The 22,786-nt window shown below is 44.0% G+C and overlaps 1 protein-coding gene across 6 annotated transcripts in view; it reads left to right on the top strand.

The window, feature by feature from the left end:
- phka1a (phosphorylase kinase, alpha 1a (muscle)) overlaps positions 1-22,786 on the top strand; it is a 199,625-nt gene that overhangs the window by 26,948 nt on the left and 149,891 nt on the right. For all 6 annotated transcript variants that reach the window (XM_085996211.1, XM_085996205.1, XM_085996221.1 and 3 more), the window contains 5 exons: positions 1,907-1,989; positions 4,229-4,309; positions 4,581-4,679; positions 13,308-13,454; positions 17,562-17,615. In XM_085996211.1, coding sequence (XP_085852337.1) covers positions 1,907-1,989; positions 4,229-4,309; positions 4,581-4,679; positions 13,308-13,454; positions 17,562-17,615 — 464 coding nt within the window. The remainder of the gene's footprint in view (positions 1-1,906; positions 1,990-4,228; positions 4,310-4,580; positions 4,680-13,307; positions 13,455-17,561; positions 17,616-22,786) is intronic.

The following is a 22,786-nucleotide window of genomic DNA, read 5'->3' as shown; positions in this document are numbered from 1 at the left end:
TCGTGGCCTTGGGATTTCTCCACAGGAAGTTGTGAAAAATCAGAGCATGAATCACTGTTGGTTGCAATTGTTTGGTCACATTGAAATAGTTGTCTCGTCTCAGGTACCTTTGACAGAAACTTGGGAATTATTGTCATTTCTACAATGAATCAAATAATGATGCATGAGGACTAAAGAGTGGCACAACTACTTCTGTTCTGAGTGTCACTCATTCTGCCTCATCTCCCACTGACGATGTCGATTGATTGTGTTCTTTCCAATCTCTGTCGAGTCCTCGAGTCTAGGAAAGAACACAAAAAGGATCATGTTAAAATAGGGAAGTCCTGCACTGAAAGGAGAACTTCCCTATGGTGTTAGTGTACTTTACATTTTTGTTTTGAACCATAATTTTAAAAAAAAATTGACAATCTTTCTAACTGAAAATATGGTGCTGAGTGCATAATATTGAAAACTCTTGTGCTGCAATACAGTTTTCCACATTTTTATGTAGTTCTGTGCCCATGTCTATTTCTTCATTACATGTTGAAGCTTCTTACTGTCAAGTATAATGCATACGATGTGCCCCCTCAAGCACCTGAATTTCTGGGCCACTATGTTCTCTTGAAGTTGCAGCTGACATTGCAAACTTGCACATTGTAAAGTTTTCAAAAACGTTATATTTTTTTGAGATTCCTTCATTTTTGTTATTGTGTCAGTGTGGCTGATGTAGATCTGCTCTGCCTCGAGTTTCTTGGTCACTCACTCTATTAGTACCAAAGACACATACGTCATAGTGCTACTTTTTGTTTAATGAGAATATGAAATTCTTCCTTTGACTCCCTCTCTCTTATAATTATACAGATTTTCTTTTGAGCCACTTTCCTCCTGTGGGTGAGCAAGCATATCATTCACACCTAGGTCTCTACTGGTGCTGTTGGGAAGCCAACTACTTTGAGGCGTAAAACAGTAGCCCTGTGATGACGCGGTTTTATTCTCTTCCTGCAGCTGAGACAGGGAATTCGGTGACATGGGGAATTGAATCTGAGTATCTCTACTCCAGAGCATGTTTGTTCATTTTCAATGGCTTGCCCCACCGCACTGCCACAGTCCTAGCATTACAGAGCCTGCAGAAGCTTTGTTTACTTCATGTCCAACTATCTGTAGCAACATTTGTTTTAATGTGTGGTTTTAAAATATATTCGAATGATTAAAATCCTTCAGTATATTTGTTAGGTCTTCTATTGATGTGTAATCTCTTACCATCACTGATACCTAATTGTAGAATTAGGTATCCTGGTAAATTTGCTCTTAAAAAGTTCACTGATTTATAGTTTTCACAGGTAAAAATTCTGTATTCACATACAGTATAATAAAGAAAGAAAAAAGATAGAAAGATTTGCATTTATATAACGCCTTTCACGACCTCTGGACGTCCCAAAGCGCTTTACAGCCAATGAAGTACTTTTTGAAGTGTAGCCACTGTTGTAATGTAGGAAACGTGGCAGCCAATTTGCGCACAGCAAACTCCCACAAACAGTAATGTGATAATGACCAGAAAATCTGTTTTTGTTATGTTGATTGAGGGATAAATATTGGCCAGAACACCGGGGATAACTCCCCTGCTCTTCTTCGAAATAGTGCCGTGGGATCTTTTACATTCATTTAACGTCTCACCGAAAGACGTCACCTCCGACAGTGTAACACTTCCTCCGCACTGCTCTGGAGTGTCAGCCTAGATTTTTGTGCTCAAGTCTCTGGAATGGGACTTGAACCACAACCTCTGACTCGGAGGCAAGAGTGCTACCCACTGAGCAACGGCTGACATGTCGGGTTGAATTTGACTTATTTAGTCACCATAAATTGGTGTCCCTGATTCTCTAGTGTTTGAATTCAAAGCATTAATAATAAGTCTCTTTTTCCCCCCTAGGGCTTCAAATAATTTTTACCCTGGATGAAGTGAATTTTATACAGAATCTTGTGTTTTATATCGAAGTAGCCTACAAAGTTGCAGTGAGTATCCCAATATCTTGAGTCTTCTGTTTTTTTATTTTACAACTTCATAGGACTTTGAGCAGCTAGTCTCTGCCATTTTCATATGCTTGCTTTTATAGAATTTTGCTGCAAGGTATATTGGTGCACTGCAGTTATGCACCGCATCATAATGTGGTAATGTATGGGTTCACATCCATGATTCCCCACATAATTAGTTTCCACACATGTCTCTGCTGTTGGATGAGAAACCAAGTGGAGGCCAGGTGCTTGTCTAGCTTTGAAACAATGAGGGTGAAAATTCAACATTGTGGCATGTGTTTTACAGGCGTAAAATGGGCACAACAATGTTAATTTAGCAGTGCGATGGTCCACGCCTGATCTGTGCGACTGCTAAATTCATTGAGGCTTTTTCTGTTGAGCTTTGGGCCTCCTAGTTTGGTCGTGCGCTGGACTCATGCAGTCTGTGATGCGCCCAAAGATGGGCCACTATGAATTTAGCCCCCAGTATATTTATGGTGACTGATGGTAAAGCCAGCAACTGCACAGGAAGAATTTAAAACTTGTCTTTTTTCTTATAAAATAATGGGGGGGAGGTGTGGTGGGTATTTACAAAAAAAATTGCATAATGGTCTACCTGGAGTATTTCTTTAGCAATCAATTAAGCAAACTTTAGCATTGGGGCTCCACTATTTGGGTCAATTGGTAAGTGCATCGTTTAGTGCTTGAGCCATTAAGATTAGAATGTCCCAGGTTTGGTCTCTGGTCTGTGCTGAGTTAGCTGATCTCAGCCAGGGTGGTACTGGAGCACTGCAGTTGGCCTCATCTGTTACATAAAATGGTCTAAATTATTTTTATTTTCAGTACAGTTACTGCATGATGTGTGATGCTCACAGTTCTGTGCTTCTTGATATTTCTTTCCCTTTCATTGGGCCGGATATTCCGATCCCTACGGGTGGGTACGCGCTGTGTACCCACCCGTAGGGACATCGGAAATGCTGGTTTTAGGCATGCACTGCGCATGCGCTGGAAACCGGCATTTCCAATCTGTCAAGAAAGCTCTTGACAGATCCTCCGCCTGCCCGGGAGCAGGGCCTCTGCGGGCAGAGAGTTCCGCTTTTTGGAGACCCTCCGCCCGCAGAAAACACTTACAATTCTTGCGCCTGTAAAAACAGGCATAAAGCCTGCTTTTACCAGGATAAGAGTTGAAAAAAGTAAAAAAAAAAAAAAAAAATATATATTTTTTTAATTCCACTGATTTATCATTTAAAAATACTTTTTTAAAAAAAGGTAAGTTTATTTTTAGTCCCGTAAAAAAACGTTTTGTTTAAAATAGTTAATTTATTGGACTTTCAAGTCATTTTAAAAATGTGATTTAAAAAAAAAAAAAAAAAATTGTTTAAAGTTTTACTATGTTTTGGGGGTGATCTCCATTCATATATTTGACAGGTCTTCCTGTCAAATGTATGAAGGGAGATTCCCTTCTTTGATTGGCTCCCCATGGCCCACGTGATCCCAGGGATGCTGCGAACTACCTGCGCCTCTGGGATACGTGGGCCCTGCGCACCGGCAGTTTGGAGAGGCCCAGCAGCGGAATTGTGCGCCTCCCGGGAGCCCTCCGGTTAGAGCGCAGATTTTTCCAGATGGCAGTCCTCTGCCCACGGGAGGCCTGCGATTGGAATATCTGGGCCATTATGTTGTCTTCTCTGTCTTTCACATACCTGAGATAGAGTTAATATATATATATATATATTCTCTTTCTCTCACCACATTTGCCTGGATTGCCGCCTCTGAGTCAGAAGGTTCAGGGTTGGAATCCCGCTCTAGACAGATAATTCTGGGTTGACTGATGGCAGGATATTTACGTCTGGTGAGTGTAGGTGGCGCCCCCCTGCCCCCCAATCATATGTATTGTGGGAGCCCAAAAACCCTCCCTCGTTGTAGGACTAATCACCTTATCGGCTGGTGTAAAGAAGATTACGGTCATGGAAGAAGCATTCACATCATGAACAGCCTGTTAGATTGTTAATCAGCTTGTGAATCCTTCCACTCATTCACACTATTCTCCCAAGGAAAGAGTGTGAAGATACAAAAACATTTGTATCTCTCCCCAATTGTCTCTGTTTTGCCTCTCGTATGTATGTGTGTCCCCCTCTTTTCCCCCTAGATGTATCTCTTCTAGGATGTGAATGCAGTACTTGGCCCATCTGGTGATTGTTAAATTTGCTGCATACATTTTGTTGCTTTCTTTCTGTGACAGGATTATGGCATGTGGGAACGTGGTGACAAGACAAACAAGGGAATTCCAGAACTCAATGCTAGTTCTGTAGGTATGGCCAAAGTAAGTGTTAAATTATGTTTTAAAACACTTTTTGTGGGGGTGGAGGTGCAAAGTGATGGAACTGGACAATGCAGTGTGTTACCGTACTTTTTGTTCACCTTTCGGACCTGGACTTGAATCTAACCCAGGATGTGGGGTGCTCTGGGTGCCAAAAATGGAAGGAGGATGAAGTTTCATTCGAGCCTATAAGCACAATAGCTCCATAGAATTTTTTTTTTTTTAAGTATATTTTAAGCAAGGTTCTGAAACTAACAGTTCTTTCTTACCACAGGCAGCTCTTGAGGCACTTGATGAATTGGACCTCTTTGGTGCTAAAGGAGGCCCCAAATCAGTTATTCATGTCATGGCTGACGAAGTACAGCTCTGTGATGTAAGATCTAATGACTGTGCAATTACACTTGTGTTGTGGCTGTACTATATTCTAGCAAAATTTGATACATTCAGTAGAATTGTAATTATATTAAAGTATACAGATTTATCTATGTAATTCAAAGTTTTACACATGGCATGTTTGAAGTGCACAAGGCATGTAAGAACATAAGAAATAGGAGCAGGGCTATGCCATTTGGCCCCTCGAGTCTGCCCCGCCATTCAATAAGGTCATGGCTGATCTTCTACCGCATCTCCACTTTCCTGCACTATCCCCATATCCATTGATTCCCTTAATATTCAAAAATCTATTGATCTCTGTCTTGAATATACTCAACGACGGAGCCTCCACAGCCCTCTGGGGTAGAGAATTCCAAAGATTCACTGCTCTCTGTGAAGAAATTTCTCCTCATCTCAGTCCTAAATGACCAACCCCTTATTCTGAGACTGTGACCCCTGGTTCTAGACTCCCCAGCCAGGGGAATCATCCTCCCTGCATCTACCCTGTCGAGCCCTGTAAGAATTTTGTATGTTTCAATGATTTCACCTCTCATTCTTCTAAACTCTAGAGAATATAGGCCTAGACTACTCAATCTGTCCTCATAGGACAATTCCCCCATCCCAGGAATCAGTCTGGTGAACCTTTGTTGCACTCCCTCTGGCAAGTATATCCTTTCTTAGGTAAGGAGACCAAAACTATACATAATACTCCAGGTCTTTACTCTTATACTCAAATCCTTTTGTAATAAAGGCCAACATACCATTTGCTTTCCTAATTGCTTGTTGAACCTGCATGTTAACTTCCAGTGATTAGCGTACAAGGACACCCAGGTCCCTCTGAACACCAACATTTCCCAATCTCACCATTTTAAAAAATACTCTACTTTTCTATTTTCCCTAACAAAGTGGATAACTTCACATTTCTCCACGTTATATACCATTTGCCATGTTCTTGCCCACTCACTTAGCCTGTCTATATCCTGTTGAAGCCTCCTTGCATCCTCCTCACAACTTACATTTCCACCCAGCTTTGTATCATCAGCAAACTTGGATATATCACATTTGGTCCCCTCTTCCAAATCATTGATATAGATTGTGAATAGCTGAGGCCCAAGCACTGATCTTTGCGATACCCTACTAGGGACAGCCTGCCAACCCGAAAATGACCCGTTTATTCCTACTCTCTGGTTTTCTGTCTGTTAACCAATCCTCAATCCATGCTAGTATATTACCCCCAATCCCATGAGTCCTAATTTTGTTTAATAACCTCTTGTGTGGCACCTTATCGAATGCCTTCTGACAATCCAAATACACCACATCCATTGGTTCCCCCTTATCTATTCTGCTAGTTACAACCTCAAAAAACTCAAAGATTTGTCAAACATGATTTCCCTTTCATAAATCCGTGTTGACTCTGCCCAATCCTATTATTATTTTCTAAGTGCCATGTCCTTAATAATAGATTCTAGCATTTTCCCTACTACTGATGTCAGGCTAACTGGTCTGTAGTTCCCGTTTTCTCTCTCCCTCCTTTCTTAAATAGTGGGGTTACATTTGCTACCTTCCAATCTGCGGGAACCATTCTAGAATCTATGGAATTTTGAAAAATGACAACCAATGCATCCACTATCTCTATAGCCACCTCTTTCAAAACCCTAGTATGTAGGCCATTGGGTCCAGGGGATTTATCGGCCTTCAGTCCCATTAATTTTTTTTTACTAATACTAATTCCTTTCAGTTCCTCAATCTCGCTCGACCCTTGGTTGTCCACTATTTCCGGGAAGTTTTTTGCGTCTTCTTCCTTGAAGACAGACACACAGTATTTGTTTAATTTCTCTATTTCCTTATTCCTCATTATACTTTCTCCTGTCTCAGCCTGTAAGGGACCCACATTTACTTTTGCTAATCTTTTCCTTTTTACATACCTATGGAAGCTTTTACAGTCTGTTTTTATGTCTCTTGCTAGTTTACTCTCATTCTGTTTTCCCTTTAGTTATCAATTTCTTGGTCCTCCTTTGTTGAATTCTAAAATCCTCCCAATCCTCAGGCTTACTACTCTTTTTGGCAACATTATAAGTCTCTTCCTTTGATCTAATACTATCTTTAACTTCTCTTGTTAGCCACGGTTGGACCAATTTTCCTGTGGGGTTTTTGTGCCTTTGTACATTATCTTAAATTTTACAGCCATCAGTCTAAACATTTGCTTTACTATCTCTCCAAAAAAAAAAAAAAATTCCCATTTACAATAAAAATTTACCAAATTGCCTTTTTAAAAAAAAAAAAGTGGTTTCCCCACACCATACCAGATATCCTTAAAAATAATTTTACCGTTGCAATACATTTTGTTATGTGATCTAATGCTCCGACTGTTGCACATAAACAGCAAATCCTTCAACGCATCGTGAGCTACGCTACAGGAAATCTTGTATATCATTAGAAAATTAGAAAAATAAAAATCTATGCACATGCTTTTACTCTATGCATAACTATATCTATTATATATTAAACTCAGCATGTGAGACATGCATTTCATAAATTCTAATATGAACCTTCCTTATATGAATATGAATATTACGGACGCGACTGCTGCCAATGAATCGGAAGTGGTTGCGCAAGCGCAGTCTTTTTTTAGGGGGTTCTGATTTTTTTTAAAAACTGTTTGGTGAAAATACGCTGTGAAGCCGTTTGCAGTGACTGATCGTTGCTCCGTGAAGAGGCTGTCACAGCCATATCGGAAGTGCTTATTTTGTATAGGCTCTGTTTACTTTTTAATTGGGATGAAACTTTATAAAATAACCATGCTGTCTGGAGAAAGTTTGGAGGCTCAGTTTGAGTTTAATGCATTGCTGGCGAACAGAGAAATGTCGGGAACAGGAAGCGGGCCTAAAATGTCGAACATGGAGCGGGCCTGAAATGTCGGGAAAATGGAGCGGGGCTAAAATGTCGGGAAAACGGAGTGGGGCTGAAATGTCAGGAACAGGGAGCAGGCCAAGCAGAAACATCATTGAAATTTCCAGATTAATGCGCAGAATGCCTCTGCGCAGCTTTAGGTCATTGAAATCAGCTTCTGGTTTGTTGGCAGGAGTCACTCTGTTGCAGGACCTGTAGTACCAATTATGCCACCAGGTGGCGCTGTTAGTTTTCAATATTAAAGCAAAATACTGTGGATGCTGGAATTCTGAAATAAAAACAGAAAATGCTGGAAATACTCAGCAGGTCAGGCAGCATCTGTGGAGAGAGAAACAGAGTTAACGTTTCAGGTCGATGACCCTTCGTGAGAACTGGAAAAAGCTGGAGATGGAACAGGTTTTTAAGCAAGGACAGGGAAAGCGGGGAGGGGAGGAAAGAACAAAAGGCAAGGTCTATAATGGGATGGAAGGCAGGAGAGATTAAGAGCGATCAAGGCAATTGGGGCCCTGGCATCTGAAGGCATGGCTGCCAATGGTGGAATGATGAAAATCAGGAATGCACAAGAGGCCAGAATTGGAGGAGCGCAGCGACCTCCGAGGTTTGTAGGGCTGGAGGAGGTTACAGAGATAGGGATGGGCAAGGCCATTGAGCGATTTAAAAACAAGGACGGAAATTTTGAAATTGGCTCGCAGTCCAGCAACACATCAATGTAGTTTAGAGTGCACAGGGGTGATGGGTGAACTGGACTTGATGCGAGTTAGGATACAGGCAGCAGAGATTTGGATGTGTTCAAGTTTATGGAGGGTGGAAGATGGGAGGCCGGCCAGGAGAGAATTGGAATAGTCAAGTCTAGAGGGAACGGAGATGGATGAGGGTTCCAGCAGCATTTGAGCTGAAGCATGGGTGCAGATGGTCTATATTATGGAGGTGGAAGTAGATGATGATGGTCTTGGTGATGGAGCGAATATGAGGTCAGAAGCTCATTTTGGGGTCAAATAGGATGCCAAGGTTGTGAACGGCATGCTTCAGCCTCAGACAGTGACCAGGGAGAGGGATGGAGTCGGTGGCTAGGGAACGGGGTTTGTGGCGGGGACAGAAGACAATGGATTCGGTCTTCCCAATATATAGTTGGAGGAAATTTCTGTTGAGACAAGCAGTGTGAAAAATCGGAGACAGCGGTGGGTGGGGTGGTAGTTGAGAGAGGTGGTGATGAGGTAGAGCTGGGTGTTGTCAGCAACATGTGGAACCTGATGTGTTTTAGGATGATGTCACCGAGGGGCAGCATGTAGATACAAAATAGGAGGGTGTCAAGGATAGATCCTTGGGGGACTCCAGAGGTAACTGTGCAGGAGCAGGAAGAGAAGCCATTGTAAGTGATTCTCTGGCCATGACTGAATAGATAAGAATGGAACCAGGCAAAGGCAGTCCCACCCAGGCAACTCAAAGACTGAGGAGAGGCATTGGAGGAGGATAGTGTGGTCAACCATGACAAAGGCTGCAGACAGATCAAGAATGATGAGGAGGGATGGTTTGCCACTTTCACAGTCACGTAGGATGTAATTTGTGACTTGATAAGGGCTGTTTCAGCACTTTGGCATGTGCAGAAACTTGAAACAAGTAGTTGTAGGAAAGAAGGGCATGGATTTGGGAGGTGACAACATGTTCAAGGAGAAAGGGAGTTTGGAGATGGGGTGGAAGTTTGCAAGGACAGCGGTATCAAGGATGGGTTTTTTTGAGGAGGGGGGGATGATGACTAGATTTAAAGGGGAGGTGGACAGTATCTGAGGAGAGGGAACTGTTAACAATATTGGTTAACATGGGGGTCAGGAAGGGAAGTTGGGTGGTCAGCAGTTTTGTGCGAATAGGGCCGTGAGAGCATGTAGGAATTCAACAAGCGGGGTTGGGGTTATTGTCTCTGGCCAGTCAAGCCTCTGAGCTGCTCCAGGGACCCCCGTGCGGTTTTGAAGCGCTCCCCTATTCCTGGTTCTGACCGCCGGACTTATTTGGTAGCGATGTAGACAGAAAACATGACTCGTGGTTGGGTGCAAAACAGACCAGTATTTATTGAAACAAAAAGAAACAAATTGAAAATAAACAATACAGCACACCTATGCTGAAATACAGCACTTTACTTCTCACAGTATACTTTAGTGTCTACTACAGCACTCGTTTGCTTAATAGAACACTGTTACTTAAATGCAGCACTTTACTTCTTGGTACAACACTGTTACTTAGATACAGCACTTTAATACAGCCACTTAGTGTTCACTACAGCACTTTTCTGCTTAGTGCAACACTTACTTAGATACAGCACTTTTTTAATACAGCTACTTAGTGTTCACTACAGCACTTTTCTGCTTAGTGCAACACTGTTACTTAAATAGGGGAGGAGAAAACGGACACAACGAGGGAAAATTGACTAAAATTACAGTTTAACAAGATTCCCCTTAATTCCCACCCTTATACCTATTCTAAGTTGCCTTGTAATGGGCCAGAAAATGTATGCTCACCAATGAATGCCTGCCCCGTGCCCTTGCGGTCTTAGATTCTTCACCACCCTGAAGATAGAGATACCCCAGTGTTTAAAAGTAACTGCTGGTATTCCACTCCCTTGGGCGGGCTCCCAAGTTGTAGAGGGCACGGAGGCGAGGCTGCAGAGAGAGAGAGAGATGGCTTCTTGAGAAGCTATCTTATACCCCATTTGGGGCCGAAATCTTCCCGCCCAAATCCGGATGCATCTGGGCTAAACAAAAGGGATCCAAACTGTCCCCATTGACTGTGATGGGTTTTGGATGAATCACCCATTCATTGTGATGGGTTTTTGAATGCATCCCCATTCTTGTGATGGGTTGAATGAAACTGTCCCAGTTTGAAAAACCATGTCTATTTCTTTAATGGCTAAGTAAACAGCCCTAGGATGTTAGTGTAAACAAACTGATTGTCCTGTGGTCACGCCCAACCGCAATTGATTGGCAGTCTCGAGTGGTTCAACATTGTAGCAGTTTAGTGTAAACAAACATCGATTGTCCTGCAGGGAGGGAAACTCCCTGAACTGCCTTTGATTGACAGTTTAACTACTCCATTGCTTCAAGGGCTGTTTTTTTTTCCTTTGTCAGCCATCTTTGATTTTCCCTTTTCATATGCACGCAGTCTGTGTGGTGTCTCCTGCCACGAGGTCGGACAGCCGTCTTTGATTATCCTTTTTCACAGACACACACAGGCTGCCTTTTCAGTCCTCTATCAGCCCATGCTTTGAACAGAGACTGTCCTTTTGTCTTCTGCCACGCGGTCTGACGGCCATTTTGATCCCTGGATTTTTAAAGGTATATTCTACCCAGGTATTTTTTAAATCAAAAATCTATCTTCGGAACTGCAGAAAATTTCGAAATTATTGCAAGATCTTACAAGCAGGAGGTGGGTCTCATGGACCAGATTAAAACACTATGGATCCAGAAATTCGGGTCGGGGGCTTCCCTCGGGTGCAGGCCCCTGACCTGCACTTGCCTTGCGCGCCAGCAGTTGAGCTGTAGGGCCCGTGGAATTCTGATCCGGGGCCTGGCCCAGCTGCCGGCACGCAGTGCTTTCGTGTCCCAGGGGCACAGTTAGTTCAATGCGTTCCCTGGGATCACGTGGGCCATGGGCAGCCAATCGGAGGAGGGAAAAGCCCATTCATAAGTCTTGACAGGAAGACCTGTCAAGACTTATAAATAGTACGGCCCCATAAATAGCAGTAAACCTTCAAATAATTTTTTTTTTATCACACTTTTTAAATAAACTATAAATTACATGAAATAACTATTTTAAACAATAATTTAAATTTTTGAAAAATAATTTTATATTCTAACGAGGCTAAAAATAAACTTACCTTGCTTTAAAGTATTTAGAAATAATAAACCTGTGGAAAAAATGTTTTAATTTTAATTAATTGACCACTTACCTTTTTGCATTTCTAAATTCTAAAGACTTACCCTCCCGGCGAAACCTGTGTAAAATAAATCGTAAGTTCAAAGCGCACGCGCAGACTCCCCCGCGCACGCGTTCAACCTCTGAACCCCTTCGTTCAGAGGAATGGAAGTGCCGGTTTCCCGCGCATGCGCAGTGCATGCAGGAAACCGGCACTTCCGTCGGGCCCACGCGTGAGTACCCCGTGTGTACTCACCCGTGGAGACCCGAATTTCTGGGCCTATATTTAATAAAAAGTCTGAGCTAGCTGTGTTTGGATGTTTTTTGTTTTGATGAGGGGGACTGGTGTATGCACAGCGGTCAGGGAGATGTTTGAGGTGGTTTTATGTTGACCTCTGACTTTACAACTGAAGTCAGTCAGCCAAACTGATCTCAACCAAGGTAAATGACCACATGCTCAGGTGCTAGCCATTGGAGGCTTTACATTGGGAAGAACCTTTCTGCATAGTGCTGCACCAATGACTGCTTCAGCAAGAAACAAAGATTCACTGTGTAAAGTAAGGGAGAAAGAACATTTTTTTTATTCATTCATGGGATGTGGGCATTTATTACCTACCCCTAATTTCCCTTGAGAAGGTGGTGGCGAGCCACCTCTTGAACCGCTGCAGCCCGTGTGGTGAAGGTACTCCTTTGGTACAGAGTGGCTTGCGAGGCTATTTCAGAGGGCAGTTGAGAGTCAACCACATTGCTGTGGGTCTGGAGTCATATATAGACCAGACGGGATAAGATTTCCTTCCCTAAAGGACATTAGTGAACTAGATGGGTTTTTACGACAATCTGGTAGTTTCATGGTCACCATTACTGTTATTAGATTTTTAATTCCAGATTTATTTAATTAACTGAATTTAAATTCCCCAGCCGTGGTGGGATTTGAACGCATGCCTCTGCATCATTAGTCCAAGCCTCTGGATTACTAGTCCAGATACATAACCACTATGCTACCGTACCCCTTTTTATAATCATAAATGATTGAGAAAAGGAAAGAAGCGCTTAAGGAGGAAAGAACAAATAAACTAATTGCATCTTAAATTTTGTGAAGTGGAGGTAAAGAAAGAACGAACTAGAATTTATATAGTGCCTTTTATGACCTTAGGATGTCCCAGTGTTTTACAGCCAATTAAGTACTGTTGTAATATAGGGAACTGTGGCAGCCAATTTGCACACTACATGGTCCTATAAATATCAATGAGAAAATGACTAGATAATCTGTTTATATTGATGTTGGTTGAGGCATAAATATTGGCTAGGATCCTAGCGAGAACGCCACTGCTCTTCTTGGAATAGTGCTAGATCTTTTACATCCACCTGGTGGCCAGATGGGACCTTGGTTTAACATCTCATCCGAAAGACGGCACCTCCAACTTTGTGACAGTCCCTCAGCCCTGCGGTGTCAGCCTAGATTATGCGCTCAAGTCTCTTGAACCCACAACCTTCTGACTCAGACGAGAGTGCCATCACTCAGCCAAGGTGTATAGCATTACAAATATATCTTGAGGTCTGTACGTCAGTATCATTAAGATGTGTCATATTTTTACTTTGACTCGGTTATTGCTTCAGTAAATTTGCTTTATTATAGCAATGGATGAATAGCTGTTGTGTTTAGACTGCAGTAGAACCAAGGTAACAATTGCAAATTATGTTCCTGGTCCCAGACTGTGAGCAATGCCACAGTTATGTATTTCCATGCATAAACATACTTTTAATTGTTTTGTTTTAATATTTTTGCTGATGAAAATGTGTGGATATTTTCTTTCAGTCTATTCTGCAGTCAATGTTACCAAGGGCATCAACATCCAAAGAGATTGATGCTGGTCTCCTCTCAGTCATCTCCTACCCAGCTTTTGCAGTAGAGAATGTTGACCTTATAGAGTTAACTAAACAAGAGATCATTACAAAGCTACAGGTAAGTCTTTTCCCAGCTTGCTGCCCTCATTTGTTAAGACTGACTTGTGCTGAGGTACAATTCCATACATGCTATCATCTTTCTCATACCAACCCAATTGGCCATTCTTCATGTAGTAGCCTCAATAGTCAGTACCAATGTGCTGTTTGACAATGAGGCAATGACAGCTCAGCCCAATATTTACATTTTCACTCTGAGGTGTCAGTGATTAGCAATCAGGGTGAGAACCCTGGCTATTTTTTTCTCTTCCCTGGCTTGGGAGATACTTGGGCCAGTTGCAGTGCCACTACCACAACAACAACAACATGTAATTTATATCACACCTTTAACATAGTAAAACGTCCAAAGGCGCTTCAAAGGAGCATTGTCAAACACTGAGCCACATAAGGAGATATTAGGGCAAATGACCAAAAGCTTGGTCAAAGAGGTAGGTTTTAAGGAGCATCTTAAAGGAGGAAAGAGAGGTAGAGAAGCGGAGAGGTTTAGGGAGGGCATTCCAGAGCTTAGGGCCTTGGCAGCTAACGGTACGGCCACCAATGGTGGAGCGATTAAGATCAGGGATGCTGAAGAGGCCAGAATTGGAGGAGTGCAGATATCTCGGGGTTGTAGGGCTGGCGGAGATTACAGAGCTAGAGAGGGGCAAGGCCATGGAGGGATCTGCAAACAAGGATGAGAATTTTAAAATCGATGCATTGCTTAACCTGGAGCCAATGTGGGTCAGCGAGCACAGGCAATGGGTGAACAGGACTTGATGTGAGTTAGGACACGGGCAGCAGAGTTTTTGATGACCTCAAGTTTCCGGAGGGTGGAACGTGGGAGGCCTGTCAGGAGTGTGTTGGAATAGTCAAGTTTAGAGGTAACAAAGGCATGGATGAGGGTTTCAGCAGCAGATGAGCTGAGAACAGGGGTGATATCACTACCCTGACTCAGATTGGCTAACTCAACATAGACTAAGGATTGATTCTGGGAGCTTCCTGGACTGTATTGATCATCATCCTATAAGGCAGTACATTTACCCACTGAGCTAGTGGTGAACTTGAGCAAATCTGAAATGTAGCTTGAAAGAGGTTCTTTAATATAGAGTCATAACGGCACAGAAGGAGGCCATTCGGCCCATCGAGTCCATGCAGGCTCTCTGCAGAGCAATCCAGCCAGTCCCATTCCCGTGCTCTATCCCTGTAGCCCTGCAAGTTTATTTCCCTCCATTGCCTATCCAGTCTCCCCTTGAAAACATTGAGTGTCTCCGCTTCCACCACTTCCGTCAGCAGTGAGTTTCAGGTCCTCACCACTCGCTGCGTAAAATAGTTTTTCCTCACATCCCTCCTGTATCTCTTGTCCAAAACCTTAAATCTGTGTCCTCGTCCTTGTACCATCAGCTAGTGGGAACAGCCTTTCCCCGTCTAGCCTATCCAAACCCGTCATAATCTTGTGCACCTCTATCAAATCACCCCTCAACCGCCTTTGCTCTAATGAAAACAAATCCAGCTTCTCCAACCTGTCCTTGTAGCTAAGATCCCCCATCCCCGGAACCATTCTGGTAAATCTCCTCTGCATCCTCTCAAGGGCCTTCACATCCTTCCTAAAGTGTGGTGACCAGAACTGGACGCAATACTCCAGTTGTGGCTTAACCAGTGCTTTTATAAAGATTTAGCATAACTTCTCTACTTTTGTACTCAATACCTCTTTATGAATATGTGGTACTTTAATAAATTAAGGATCTGTCCACAATCTTCTGCCTGTCTGCAGCAAAGCTTTGTTGAAATTGGGACTAGTAGTGTTACTCTAGCCGCTATATCCAGAGTGGTTAGCCATAGAGAACCTCCAGTAGGTATAAAAATATGAATTCATAAAATCGGAACATAGTTTTCCCAAAATAATCAAACTTATAAAAACCAAGTGTGGTGTCACTTAGTCGCAACTTCCTGCTTTATGTATAATTTGTTTCATTCTGTTCAACCTCGGTGTCTTGCACTGCAGTCCTTTGATTCTCAATTTTTTTTTAAACGTATTTACATTGGGAATTATGGTGAATGGCATCTCCTGAAGTGACTGAGTTAAAATTTTCTCAGCACCAAAACGTCTTTAGCTGACTCTTCCGCCTTCCAATCCTGCCATCAGAAGGTCTCCCTGTTAGTACGGTGCAGATTAGGAACTCAGTGTTGTGAAATTAGCTGCAAAAATATATTTTCCCATTCAATGATACTGTAGTCTGAGCACAAAGATGCTGCTCAAGTGAAGCTTGTTTGACTTGTTCGATTATAATTCGCTTCAAGGTTCATGAACCTGATCAAACTGGCTGAGCTTGATTGAGTTCTGCACTGCAAGAAAACTCGTGGTTTGAGAGGGAATTGAGTGCTCAATCAGTCCAGTTACCTTAGTACGAAATTCGTATAACCTGGCAAGAAGTACTAAAACATCGCAAAAAACTTGAAACTTAATTAAATGCTAATTTCTACTTATTTTTCATTTATAAAAAAATAATCCTGACTATACTGCACACTTCAGTATACTTCTCACTTGGTCCCACTTGCACAAGTCCTGAGTTTATTGCATACCTTAATGCACCCCTTTCACTTAATGCCCACGGCAGTCTGGAGTGAGCCAGAAAAACAAAAGTAATCATCCCTTATTAATGGCATTGTTTTGAAGAAGTATCACTTGCTTCCCCTCTTTCTCCCCTTTCAGCATTCCGAAGGGACGATTCCCTTCGTGAAAACCTGGTCCACTTTTCCATCATCCCAACTCCCAGCACTTTCCCATGCAAGCTCAGAGGATGCAACATTTGCCCTTTCACCTCCTCCCTGCCCACCATCCAGGGCCCCAAACACTCCTTCCGGGTGAGACAATTTACTTGTACTTATGTCAACTTAGTACACTTCATTCGCTCCTCTATAGTGGGGAGACCAAACACAGATTGGGTGATCACTTTGCTGAACATCTCCATTCAGTCCACAACTGGGACCCTGAGCTTCCAGTTGCTTACCATTTTAATTCTCCATCCCACTCCCACTCTGACCTCTGCCTCCTACACTGTTCCAGTGAAGCTCAAGGAACCATACCTCATCTTTTGATTAGGCACTTTACAGCCTTCTGGCCTCAACATTGAGTTCAACAACTTTAGATCATAACCACTGCTCCCATTTTCTCAGACAGCAGGTGCTGGTAATGGTTCTGCTGTTACTATTTACACCAAGACCCATCTTTTGTTTCTTTATTTGTCCCATTACCACTGCATTTTGCCTTCTACCATCATCCCTTTTGTCATTTAATCACTCCTTCACTCCTGCCCGTCACCCTATCACAGACCTTCCCCATTGTTCTTCCCTGTAACCCTCCCTCAAATAACCTGCTGTGTATTTCCAACTTTTGTGATTTTATTTCAGGAGCAAAAGTTAGTTGATTCCCCCCGCCCCCCCCCCCCCCCCCACTCTCTCCAAACTCTCCTTATCTCAAGATGCTCATGTCAGTTGTAATGTTGCTCCTGCCACCTAAGCTGGGATCAACCAAGTCAACACAAAATGGGAATGAACCTGAAATCTGCTGTTCCTTACAACTTAACATGCACCTGGTGGTGTTGTTACCTCTAGGTTATGGGGGGAATTCATTACTTTCTGTTCAAACTTATAAACCAACTATTGCATATGACATTTATTAAAATGGTACCAGGGATGAAGGATTACAGTTATGTGGATAGATTAGAGAAGCTGGGGTTGTTTTCCTTGGAGCAGAGAAGACTAAGAGGAGATTTGATAGAGGTGCTTAAAATTGGATAAATAGTTGGAGAGAAAAATTGCAGGGATATTGGGAAAGAGCAGGGGAGTGGGACTAACTGGATTGCTCTTCGAAAGAGCTGGCGCAGTCTCGATGGGCTGAATGGCCGCCTTCTGTGCTGTACTATTCTATGATTCTAGTGCTGATATTGAAATTCACAGAAAATCAATTGTGTTTTCCCAATTGCATTATATAAAAAAAATAAAAGTAGTTTGTGAAAATTGTTCATGATGTTCAAAGAGGGGTTGAAGGATGCAGCTAATAATAGGGACAATTTGAATGTGAGCATCGATCACTTGCACCTAACTGTAGCTGTACTCTTGTGCATTACAACAGGGTCGTTATGGTTGCTGCCGGTTTCTTCGAGATGGTTATAGAACTCCAAACGAGGTATAGTGGTTTGTCTTTCAAGTTTTTATTTATAAGATTTGTATCTCTAACAAACTATCTGTAACATTATTGTGATTCATTACAAAATATAAATATATTAAGAATCTTGTGTCTGTGTGCATTTCATGTCTGCAAAACCATATGTTTGTCAACATTTGCCCATTTTAAATTTCCATGTTCATGATTGTTGGTTTTGTCTGTGAAATCTGCTCACTGGTGTTTTTATGTGAGACAGTGTTCTGATGAAGCACCTGTTGTAGCTTTTGTTTTGTATTCTATAAATTTGCGAGTGCATTAAAGAGAGAGACAGAGACTGTGAATAAAAGATGCTAATAATTTTTTTTAAAAGGCGCCATGAATTTTGAAGCCAACTATCTCACCTGCTAACATACGAGAGAGCGAGGCAGTCATTTCATTCTTACTTGAAACAAAACTAATTGATTTTTTTTTTAGAGGAATAGAATTGAAAAGCAGAGAAGTTAACCTTGATTAGACCACACTTGGAGTACTGTGAACAGTTCTGGTTTCCATACTATAAATAGGATGTAGAGGCACTGGTGAAGGTGCATAAAAGATTTACAAGGCTGATACTAGAACTGAGAGATTATAAGGATGATACTAGAACTGAGAGATTATAACTATCAAGAAAGACTGAATAGGCTGGGGCTCTTTTCTCCAGAAAAATGAAGGTTGAGGGGTGATGAAGGTCTTTAAAATTAGGAAGAGGTTTGATGGGGTAGATGTAGAGAAAATGTTTCCACTTGTGGGGAATTCAAAACTAGCAGTGATAAATATAAGATAGTCGCTAATAAATCCAATAAGGGTTTCGGGAGAAACTGCTTTACCCAGAGAGTGATTAGAATGTGGAACTCGCTACCACATGGAGTGGTTGAGGTGAATAGCATAGATGTATTTAAGGGGAAGCTAGTAAGTACATGAGGGAGAAAGGAATAGAAGGTTATGCTAATAGGATCAGATGAGATAGGTTGGGAGGATGCTCGTGTGGCGCATAAACACCGGCATAGACCTGGTGGGCTGAATGACCCGTTTCTGTGCTGTGAATTCTATGTAACTCCACGTAAGTTGAATTTTGCAAGCTGAGAAAGCTTCTTTGAGGGAAACTGATGGAAGAGAGTGCAGAAGAGGGGAGAAGGAGGAAACAGATTGATGGTGAAGGCACCTCTGACCTGTGCTACCTTCTCTGAGGGGAGCAAGTGGGATGGGGGAAGTGGATGATAGGCTAAGGATGAGGTCAATGAAAATGGACAAGGGGAGGGAATGATCTGGGGTTGAGCGGGCACTTCAAAGCAGGCAAGGTAGGGGTAATGATGGGAGTTACAGCTTGTAAGACCGGGATCGATAGTGGGACGGCAAAGGGGATAAAGGGGTGGGTGGGAAGCATCAGTGATTGGGAAGGGAGCACTGGGGCCACATTTTCCCTCCAACTCCCATCCCAAATGCAGCCTGCAGCCATTGTTGGCTCCTTGCCATGCCACACTACACGAAGCTACCAAACCTCCCACTGGAAAGGAAAGAAGAAAAGGACAGAGAAAGAATCAAAAAGAGTTAAGAATGGAGGAACAGAAGAGAGAAAAACAAAATACTGCAGATGCTGGAAACCTGAAACAAAAACAGTAAATGCTGGTAACACTCAGCAAGTCAGGCATAGCTAGTGTGGAGAGAAGTGACAAGTTAACATTTCAGGCATTAGCCTTCATCCAAAATATATTCTCCGTCTTGCCTTGTACAACACACGGGAGATTGACTACTACATAATGTATTGGACTAACACTTGCGATCGGAGGCTTCCCGCAGGCGGGCGCCTCTGACCTGCAAAATGTTTACGAAAATACCTGGTGGCCCAGGAGGTACAGAGGCTTGCGATCCTGGGCCTCTCCGGGTACGCGTGGGCAGAGCCCCACGTATCCCAGGGGCACAAGGGGTTCATAGGCGCTCCTGGGATCACGTGGGCTGGCCCAACCAATAAAAGAAGGGAATCCCCATTCATACGTTTGACTGTTCCGTACGGAACAGTCATAAGTATGAATGGGGATCCCTTAAAAAATGCACCAACACATGAAATACATTTTTTTTTAAATTACATATTTAAAATTAATTAAACTGCCATTTAATTAAATATTTTAAACCAAAACAATTTTTTTTTTGTAAAAGAATTAACTTTTTATGGGGCTAAAAATAAACTTACCTTTTTGAAGAGTATTTTTAATTTATAAATGAGTGATCACTTTTTTTAAAACTCTTATGCTGGTAAAAGCAGGCCTTCCGCTTTTATCAGGTATAAGAATTTGACAAGCAAATAGCGCAACTCTCCACCTGCAGAGGCCCATCTTCCATGGATGCACCCGGTCGCAAGTGCCGGGTTTCAGCACATGTGCTTCGCATGCCTAAACCCGTAACTTGCGCGGCCCCTACGGGCACGTGCGCACCGTGTATGCATAAGAACATAACATAAGAAATAGGAGCAGGAGTAGGCCAATCGCCCCTCGAGCCTGCTCCGCCATTCAATAAGATCATGGTTGATCTGATCCTAACCGCCAATCTACTATCACAGAACCATCTCCTGAATCTAACAGAATTAGTCACACGAAATAGGAGCAGGATCAGGCTACACGGCCCCTGGGCCCGCTCCGCTACCCACAGGGCCATGTCCGATCCGAACCTAGACTCATGTCCAAATTCCTGCCCGCTCCCCGTAACCCTTAATTCCCTTTACTTCTAGGAAACTGTCTATTTCTGTTTTAAATTTATGTAATGATGTAGCTTCTACAGCTTTTTGGGGCAGCATATTCCATGGACCTACCACCCTCTGAGTGAAGTAGTTCCTCCTCATCTCAGTTTTGAAAGAGCAGCCCCTTAGTCTAAGACTATGCCCCCTAGTTCTAGTTTCACCCATCATCGGGAACATCCTCCCCGCATCCACCCGATCCAACCCCTTCACAATCTTATGGGCTAGAAATTCAGTTGGTTGCGCCAGCCGTTAGCGCCTTAGGAGGAGTAGATGTCGAGCGCTAGGCGCTTAGCGCCCGGGCGCAGCGCGATCTGCGCCTCGCCCCAACTTCAGTAGACATTTAGCGCCGGCGCAAAGTCTTTGCGCGCGCTCAGCTGCGCGCGCAGATCATGACGCCATTTCCTCGTGCAGCGCCCTTTGTGCGCCCCCAACCGGAACTTCAGTCGCGCCGGCCCATTGTGCGCCTGGCGGCCCTCGCGACTGTTGAGTGGAACAGTGCTCGGCCGATGCGGGCCGCGGGGAGCGCAAATTAAAGGGCACTTCACCTGCACTATAAAAGGCTGCCATTTTGCAGCACTCATTCTTGTGAGACGGATCTTTGGAGAGAGACCAAGGTAGAGAGCTTACTGCTTTGGCCCAACACTAGGACAGGTACTCCTGGCTTCAGGCCACAGCTTTGCAATTGTCTTTGCCTTCATTCATATCTCATTGTTTGCCAGCATATTATGGGGGCTGCAATGGGTGTCAACGCTGGCTTTCACAATTACATCCAAAGGGCTCACAGACGCCGTGAGAGAGTGCGAGCCCTGGCTAGATGGAGAGGGGGCAACAGGCGTCGCCAAGGGAGGCCTTACCCACCCAGGGTCTACCGCCAGCAGTTCTCCTATCTCAACATGTCTGACGACCAGTGTGTTAGGAGGCTGCGATTCCGAAGGGAGGTTGTCACCGAGATCTGCCAGCTGCTTCGGAGAGATCTGCAGCCACAGCTGAGGTGCAGGACGTCTCTGTCGGTGGCAGTGAAGGTGACGGTGGCGCTCAACTTCTATGCCACCGGCTCCTTCCAATCCGCTGCTGGGGACATTGCTAACATCTCCCAGTTCGCCGTGCATTGCTGCATCCGCCAGGTGACCAATGCCCTTTTCAGAAGGAGACGTCAGTTCATTTCCTTCCCCATGACCCTGGACAAGCAGCAACAGCGTGCAATGGGATTTGGAAGAATAGCGCGCTTCCCCATGGTGCAGGGCGCCATTGACTGCACGCATGTGGCTTTGCGGGCACCTGTGGAGAATGCCGAGGATTACCGCAACCGGAAGGGCTACCATTCCCTCAACGTACAGCTGGTGTGTGACCACAGGCAGCTCATCCTAGCTGTCAATGCCCGCTTTCCAGGCAGCAGCCACGATGCCTTCATCCTGCGACAGACTACTGTGGCTGACATGTTCCAGACACAGCCTCCGCCACGAGGATGGCTTATCGGGGACAAAGGCTATCCTTTGTGTACCTGGCTCATGACCCCGCTCCGTGCGCCCAGGACCCCTGCTGAAGAGGCATACAACGAGAGCCATCAAGCGACCAGGAACATCATCGAACAAACAATCGGCGTCCTGAAGCAACGGTTCCGCTGCCTGGATCGTTCCGGCAGAGCCCTGCAGTATTCGCCGGAGCGAGTCTCCCATTTCATGGTTGTTTGCTGCATGCTGCACAACCTGGCTATCCGCAGGACTCAGGCATTGCCACCACAGATTGGAGCACCACCTCAGGAGGAGGAGGACCAGCACAGGAGGGAGGCACAAGGTCCGAGGGCCGCCCGTCAGCGGCTTATTGAACGTAGGTTCTAGGCCCCCTCTCGGAATGGCTTGTGCCAATGAAAGAACATGAATGCAGCCGCTCCGCAAGCCCTAAGCCGGTCAAGGCAACAAAAACTTCAAAGTTCAAACATGGACAATCTGATTAAAGAAAATTGTTTATTCCACAAACTCTGTGACAAACAGAAACAGGAAAAAAAAAACCCAAAAACAGTCAGACACATAATCCTCTCCAGGTTGTGGGAGCGAGTTAACAGAACAGTGAAACAAAAAAGACCGTCATCCTCGGCCTTCATAAAAACAAACACAACATCCTCGGCCTTCATAAAAACAACACATTTGGCCACACCTTCTACTTTTTGGCCCGCGAGGGCGATGCCTTACGCATACTTGTGCGGCCCCTGCCCGCCCTGCTGCTCCTCAATTGGAGCCAAGTGGCTGCAGCAAGGCTGGGGGAAGGCTCCTGAGGGGCACATGGCGAGACGGCAGATGCCCTTGGGGGTCGGCCTGCACGAGCTCTGGCCCTCGAGGGGCCAGCTGGTGACTGCTGCAGCTGTGGCTGGGCGGCATCAGTGTGTCCAGCAGCTGGTGGCAGCTGCACTGGTGGAGTGGCAGTG

Source organism: Somniosus microcephalus, chromosome 1 (genome assembly GCF_052327205.1).
Source record: "Somniosus microcephalus isolate GS21.2 chromosome 1, FLI_Smic_1.0, whole genome shotgun sequence".
Lineage (NCBI taxonomy): Eukaryota > Metazoa > Chordata > Chondrichthyes > Squaliformes > Somniosidae > Somniosus > Somniosus microcephalus.
This window is presented reverse-complemented; position numbering and strand designations above follow the sequence as displayed.